The 8,007-nt window shown below is 33.8% G+C and overlaps 1 protein-coding gene across 1 annotated transcript; it reads left to right on the forward strand.

Moving 5' to 3' along the window:
* The first annotated feature begins 6,905 nt into the window (after positions 1 to 6,905).
* On the forward strand, positions 6,906 to 7,998 carry LOC126722745 (putative disease resistance protein RGA3). Its single transcript, XM_050425897.1, has 2 exons — positions 6,906 to 7,832; positions 7,876 to 7,998. Exons 1-2 carry the CDS (start codon positions 6,906 to 6,908, stop codon positions 7,996 to 7,998), a joined length of 1,050 nt encoding a protein of 349 aa, XP_050281854.1.
* The last annotated feature ends 9 nt before the right edge of the window (positions 7,999 to 8,007 follow it).

An 8,007-nucleotide genomic window follows, 5' to 3' on the forward strand; every position in this document is an offset into this window, starting at 1 on the left:
TTTTTTTTCTTCACACATAAAAATTATAATCCACTCTCTTCATTTATTCTCGTAATACGTAAAAAAAAGAATTAAAAACTAATTTCAAAATAGATATTACTAATGAAACTTTACATGTCAATAAATTTTACACATTTTTTTATTATGCACACATTGATAGGAGTGGTTTTAAGATTAGTAATCTATATATAAAATAATAGGTGAAACAGAGAGAGTGGGAAATTGAATTCCAAATTAGAACTCTAATTTTGTGCCATGTGTCTAGAATCTCAAATTGAAGTTGAATTTTGCATCATGTGGTTAAATGTATGTGGGCTTATTCTCATTGAAACCACTTTTATGTATCGGGTCAAGTAAGTTACTGTGCTAATTAAGTTTTTTCTTGATTTTGTAGTCAAACGTGAAAACCAAAGAGATTAATATTGGTGATAAAAACTTGGTTTGGGTACATTGCATAATTTCCAAAAAGATAGCAAAGCTAGAGTTTGCATCTTTGTTATAAATTGCTTACAAAGTTTGCATCTTTACATTTGCACTGAGTTTTGTATTAAAGTGCTTTCTTCTTAGTTCTGACACTAAATTTTGTTTACTATTCACTTACAAAGTTTGCATCTTTACATTTGTTATAAATTGTTAATATGTGATTAGATGCACATTATGCCTAAAATTCACTATCCTTATATTTGGCTTTTTGTTCAGGTTTGGCACATATAACAATGACGAAAGCACTGCTGTGGACCGATGGATGATACTTTTTGCAGGCTGCAAAGGAACTTAGTGATCAATGGAATCTCACGCAAATTGGAGAGGACCCAGCTGTAGATGTCTAGATGGCAGATGTGAGTCACTATGTTTTTAAAATGTTCAATGAAGATAAAGGTTATGAACTATGTAAATTTTCCGGAGAGAGATTTATTATTCTATATTTACGCAAGTTTGGTCGCCTTCTTGGAGTGGATCACTCCACCCTGTCTTTCTACTGGAATTTTTTATTCAAATTGTTACAATTTAGTTCGAAATTTTATTTGAATTTTCCTATTGTTGTTACTATCATATATTATTATTCCAATTGTTCAATTAGAATCTAAAATTGGAGTCCAATTTTACTATACACGTGTACAATCTAATTATTTTTAATTTTGCTGTCATGTGCAGAAGCCAATGAGATGAAATTAATAACACATTAAACACTCATGCTTTGGGAATCGATAGTACCAATCTAAATCCATTGGACCTGCTTCGTGATAATACAACTATGAAGGATGTATAAAAACACGCACAAACCCCTCTCTCTATAAAAAGAGATTGGAGAGAGTTTCTTTTATCAGTCATGGAACTTCAGAGGTTTTTTCTTCACACAAATGCCCATCATGTTACAAAATGACCCATCGTAAAACTACAAAATGAGTACAACTCTGAAGGTTTTTTTTTTTTTTTTTTTTAAATTTTTTAAGCTGCGAAAATTTCAATCACCAATAGAGATTGAAGATTCAAAAGCGTGAATGGATCTTTTGGATAAACATTGTCACCAAGGTTCATCTTTCTGTGTAAAATATATATACTGCTAAGTTTTGTTAATGAAATTTTCTGGTTAATAATATAAATTTAGACTTAACTGAGCATTTTAAATGTGAATAAACTCATGATTAATAATATATCTATTCCCGTGCAGTAGCACGGGGCTAAATACTAGTTTTGGATAAAACTTAGATATAGGTTCTCTCTTAAATATAAGTCATTTGTCCAATTATAAAAATCAACAAATAGTGTTAAAACTATAGTTTCTTTATATTTTCTTCATTTTTTCCTAGCTTGCGAGAAAGAAAATAGACTCATTTTAGAACCTTCAGATCTCTCCAACTTCAATTTGGATCTGTGCACCGAGTGATTAGAATTGCTCTCGGTGATTTGGTCGCCCCCCACCTACCATTTTGTTGTTTATCAAAAAAAAAAAAAACCCTATGCAACTAGCATGTAAATTTTTTGTAAGTTGTAAAAAATTAAAAAATTAAAAAAAAAAAAAAAAAAACCCTCTAATCTCATTCTTGAGAAATTATTAGGTCCATTGGAGGATTGTTAAGATAGTCTTCCTTGGTCCTTCTAACCAATAAAACGCTGTCATTCATGCAAATATGACATCACTTGAAGATTTTTTATTTTTTTATTTCTTGTGTTGATTAGGAAGTTGATTAGGAAGCGTATCACACTCAATTTCCAGCGTAATGAATGACAGCGTGATTGCTAAAGTAGTCTTCTCTATAAATCACTTTGTGATTTTTTTGTTTTTTATTTTTTGTGCCGATTAGATGTTGACTCATACACTTGCACGTGAATTATTTCATTGGTGGGTCGTGGAGTGCCATTTGATGCAACTTTGGCACTTGACAATGACGGTGCTCCTTTTTCAGAACAAAATGCCATGGCTGTAAATAAGAGTTTTGTAAATGGGAACTTTAGAACAATGGTTAACAAATTATTTTAAAAAAATTTTGACATTATTTTTATAAAAAAATAAAAATATATCAAAATATTAATTTTTTATTTTATAAAAACTTTTCTTTATTGGTTCATTATCAAATGTTCGGTTAACATTTCCCTTAAATAATGGAGGGACCACTTGAGGTCCACAAAGTTTTCTTTCGGTTGGAGAGGGGCCGCAAGCCCTCGACATTCACATGGTGTTATGTCAGCTTCTGGTTTTTTTCCCTTATTAAACTTACAAGGGGTCTCTATCTTGCCTTCTCTTTTGTTTTTTTTTGTTTTTTTTTTTTTTCTGAATCTTTCTCTTTTGTATTTGTTATTACTTATTTGCATGTGGTTTATAAATAAAAAGCCTTGTAATTCGGTCAACAATACATTTGCTTTTATTTTCGTAGGTATTTTATTTTATTATTAGACTCTTGATGAATTACTATATTTTGTATATATTGGCAGAGCTAAAAATTTAAGTTGAGAGGGGCAAAATTTACACTAGAATGATTATATATATATATATATATATTTGCATATTTATGTTATTTAACTATTCCAAAATTTTATTGCTTTTTATACCATTTTTATGAAGTAAAAATAGGGCCATAAATGAGTTGAGTTTTGTCAAGTATTAAATGTTCGAGCTTGACTTGATAACAAATATAAAATGTTTAAGTTTGGCTTGAGTTTTAACTAAGCCTACAAATTATGTTTGAGCTTGAGCTTGTTAGGTTGTTTTAGCTTGGCTTGATTCATTAGTCAAACCAAGTTTAAGCTCAAACTCAAGTCTAAAATTTTTTTTTGCTTGAGCTCAGCTCATTTATTAAATAAGCCTAAAATTAAAACACAAGTTTAGCTTGTTTATGAATGTTGAGGCTCATTTTGGAAAACCCAACAACAGGAAGAAGCCCAACGATATGGGCAGAAAAAGAGTTAGCATATTGAGAGGAAAACCCATTAAGCCTGAATGACAGGAATAATGGGTCATAAGCCCATGAAGTAAACAAAAGGGTCTTGAGGAAAGCAAACGGCCCTAAAAGAGCCCAGAGAAATGAGTAGTAAACCCATGGGCATCATGTGATATGGAAAAGTAAGAATGGGCCATAGTAGGTCCGAAGTAATGAAGTAAGAAAGTAAGGGGTTGATGGGAAACCCATAAACCCCAAAAAAGAAGGATATGATATTTGGACCAAGGAAGCTCAAGAGAGTTAGTAAAAGCTCATGAGAATGTAGAGTTGGTAATGGGTCGAGGATGCCCAAGGAGAAAGAAATGAGCCAAGAGAGCCCACAAGCAATGTAATGGGTCAAGGAAGCCTGAGAAACATGAATGTAGACCCAATAGCAACGCTGGGTCACCATAATCAATTAAGAAAAGAACCTACAGCAGGCCTAAGAGAGGCCCAGCAAGTACAAATCAAATAACATCACAGCAGGAATAGCAAGATGACATGGCAAGAATACTAGTAAAGCCCACGAGAAGAACAAAAGAGTGGGCTAGAGATGGAAAAGTCCACAATCAAGCAATGCCCAGCCCTTGAAGGAGGCAAGCCATAAAGAATGGAGGGTCAGAAAACAATTCACTTCACAAAAGGTCAAGAACAAGTGGCAGGATGCTCAGACAGGCCTCCAGGCCATGGCAAACGCATGAGTAGCAGGCAAGCTTTGGACATATACGGAAGTGGTGCATACACAAAGCCCAAGCACCACCAACCTGTTCCCAGCCAATACAGGAGTGGTGAGTCATGGGTAAGAGGTAAGAGAGGGTATGGTCTGGTGCGAGGGAGAAGGGAAAGCGGATTCTAAGGTTCCTACTCAAACTTTTTTGGGGAAAATGTTCTGCTGGGATGATATGCTACCCAAAAAAAGGAAAGATGAGCTGGAACCACTAGATGCATGCCATGAGGGATAGTAAGAGAGAATACCCGCACCGTAGTGGATAAGAATGCCACAAGCAAATAAAACAGTCTTCTTTGGTAATGGGGAGTGGCATGGCTTGTACAGGTAAGTGGTGGTAGCTAGGCAACTGACAAATCAATCGGTGGTTGGGAAGGACACCTACACCCAAACAAAGGTAGTTAAAGGATAAAATGGTAAAACTATTCACGGCAGGCAGTATATAAAGGGCCTTCACAGAGCACAGTATCATCACGGTAGCAACCACTAAGAAAGAGAGAATCATAGCACTACCTTCATCATAACACTACACAAGTAACCACTAAGAAAGAGAGAAAAGAAGAGGGAGGAAAGAATCAAGATAACAAAACGGAGAAAAAAGAGATATAAGAGAAATAGAGAGTGTAGAATGGTAAGCATGCACCAATGGGCTAATCCTCTCTCTCTCTCTCTCTAAAAGCTTACCTTCTGTTGAGGGTAAAGAATTCGTTTGGGCACAAGCCATTTAAGTATGTTCCCTCAAAATGGGTAATTTCTATAACATGATCCCCCTGCGAGGTTACCTACGTTGAGGAAGTGGTTCCCTCCTTGGCTTCAGCCCCGTAACACAACTGAACACAGCAGACTAATCTTTTTTGTTCTTTGATTTCATCACTTACTGCTATTATTTCTTCTCTTGTCTTTGCAATTTCACCCATAATGTGCTTCCTGTTGCTATTTTTAATTAAGAATCTCTTATTTGTTGTGCCTGACAGTTAATGTATTTCTTTTGTTGTTATTTTATTGCATTTATTTGTCGTAGCTCTTTCGTAAAAATTTCATTTAGTCTAACAGCAGGCGTGTTGCTTTTATTATTATTTTGTTACATCTGCCTGCCATAACTCTTTTGTAACAGTTTCGCCTTTCATGGGCAATTGACCAAAGTTTTAACAAACAGGGCATAGTTTGTGCACAAGTCGAACCAAGATGTTTTGCAATTGGACCAGTCCCGACTCTTTTATCCAGAACACTCGGGCCTCAGTACAGCAGGAGGTAGTTCAGCCCAAACTCACAAAAAGGCCCACCACAATGAACAAACAAACAAATATGAATAAGTTTTTTATTGAACCAAACTTGAGCTGTTTATGAACATATTGGTTTATTTATAGCCCTAAGTAGAAAGAATTACTACTAAAATCATTTGAAGTCCTATTTATTTGTTTGTTTGTTTGTTTTTTTTTTTTTAATGTATCATTTTGAAATATAACAATAATGTTCTTTTTCCCCATTCCATTAAATCTCAAACTTCATTATTTTATTTTCCCCTTTTCCCCCATACATTGATTTTTTTTTTTTTTTTTTTTTTTTGTAGATTTTGAACCTTAAAAGAAATTGATAAAAAATGAGAAAACTTTTTTGAATGAATTTTGTCATATAAAGGAAACTACAGTGGGTTGAATATAGATATGATAAAAAAAAAATAACATTTCAGTGAAAAAAAACATAAAATAATTCACGAAAAAATAATAATTAAAGGGAATGAGAAAGTTTTAAGTTAAGCTACCTATTTATTTCAATCAAAGGGCAAAAATTTATTTCAATATATATAAATATTACATGCTATATGTGTCATCCTTAAGAATTGTAAGAGAATCATTTGTCATTATTTTTTGCTTTCAGCACATGCATTGATGATAAGATGACGAGTCACGCGAGAGCACTACACATTGTATGCTACACAATCCATACTACCTATGTTTGTTCAATTAAATATTCTAACTTTTACCTTCATTCAATTTAGTCTTTTAAGTTTAAATTTTATTCAATTCAATTCTCTCGTTAGTCTTTGTTTGAATTGTGTCGTTAGTGACCTAAACCAATGTATTTTTTTTTTTTTTTTAAAAAGTTAAAAGATAGAAATTAATAATAAAAAAATATTTTTATCAAAAAATAAAAAAATATAATTATTGAACCAAAAAAAAAAAAAACTTGGGAATATTCATTAGAAAATTAAAATTAAAATTAAATGACTGCATACCTTATAATCACAATTCAAGAGACAAAGATTGAGGGGAAAGAGAATGGAGACCTAGATCTGGGCAACGACAAGGAGAGGGAGTATGAGAAATTTTAGAGCTAGTTTGGTTTTTTTTTTTTAATAAAAATTTTAAATCATTTATTTTTGGAAAAGCTTTTTCTTTTATTTAATTTTCATATATTTTTTTTAATTAAAAAAAAAATCAAAGATCAAAACTATGTGGTTTTGAGGGGTCAATAACTGCACATTTCTAACACAAACTGATAGGAATACTGAATGGAATAAAATTGAAATTTAAATGACTGAATTGCATAAAGACATAAAGTTAGAGTACTAAATGGAACTGTGGACAAACTTCGAGGTGCAATTTGTAATTTAGCAAAAGAAAATAATAATTATATGAAAAAATCAAAAAAGTTGTGGTATATGTAATTTTGGTCAATCTAGTCCATCGACAGATATCGCTCTCATCTAACCTTCTCAGTTCTCAGAAAGATTGCAATCATTCAACTCCCAGTGAGAAATGGTGAAAGGAGTTCTGTTCGACGTTGCTGCGCGAATCATAGAGAAAGCAGATCATCTCTCAGGCCAAGAGATCGGACAACTCTGGGGTGTCAAAGATGAGATTGTAAAACTCCGGGAGAGGGTTTCCACAATCAAGGCTGTGCTTCTGGATGCAGAGGAGGGAAAGCAGAGCAACGAAGTCAAAGAGTGGCTGAAAAGGCTGAATGATGCCATTTATGATGCAGACAACTTGGTGGATGACATCTCCACTGAAGCTTTACGATGGGAAGTGATGACACGGAATAAGAAGGCAGAACAGGTACGCATCTTCTTTTCCAAATCGAGACAGTTTGCATATGGTCGTAAAATGGGTCATAAGGTTAAGACAATGAGGGAGAGGCTAGATGCCATGTCAAGGGAGATGGAGTCGTTCCACTTCGAGGAACGTCTTGTGGAGACACATGATAGGAATAGGGTGAGAGAGAAGACTCTTTCTCCCGAAAAATTTGTTGGGAGAGAGGAAGATAAGCAGGAGATTGGAAAATTCCTTTCTGATCGTAATGTTGAAGAGAATGTTTCAATCCTTTCTATAGTTGGAGGAGGAGGGATAGGGAAGACCGCGTTAGCTAAACTCATATTTGATGATGAGAAGGAACATTTTGAGCAAAAAATTTGGGTGTGTGTATCTGATAACTTTGATGTAAAAATAATTGTTCAAAAAATCTTAGAGTTTGCAAAAAAAAAGAAACAAGAAAATCTTGAAATGAAAATATTGATCAATGATCTTAAGAAAGAAATTCATGGAAAGAGATACTTACTTGTGTTGGACGACATGTGGAATGAAGATCCTGTAAAATGGCTTAACTTAAAAAACATTTTGGTTAGTGGTAGTGCAAGAGGCAGCAAAGTATTAGTGACAACACGCAATGCATTGGTCGCAAAGAATGTAAGAAGTAGTCACATATTATTTTTAAAAGGTTTGAGTCCAGAGGATTCTTGGACTTTATTTAGGCATATGGCATTTGAAAATGGACAAGAGCCAAGGAATTCAATCATGGGGTATATTGGATGGCGAATCGCGATGTGGTGTGAAGGACTCCCTCTTTTCATAAAGACTATAG

This window comes from Quercus robur, chromosome 4, assembly GCF_932294415.1.
Source record: "Quercus robur chromosome 4, dhQueRobu3.1, whole genome shotgun sequence".
Classification (NCBI taxonomy): domain Eukaryota; kingdom Viridiplantae; phylum Streptophyta; class Magnoliopsida; order Fagales; family Fagaceae; genus Quercus; species Quercus robur.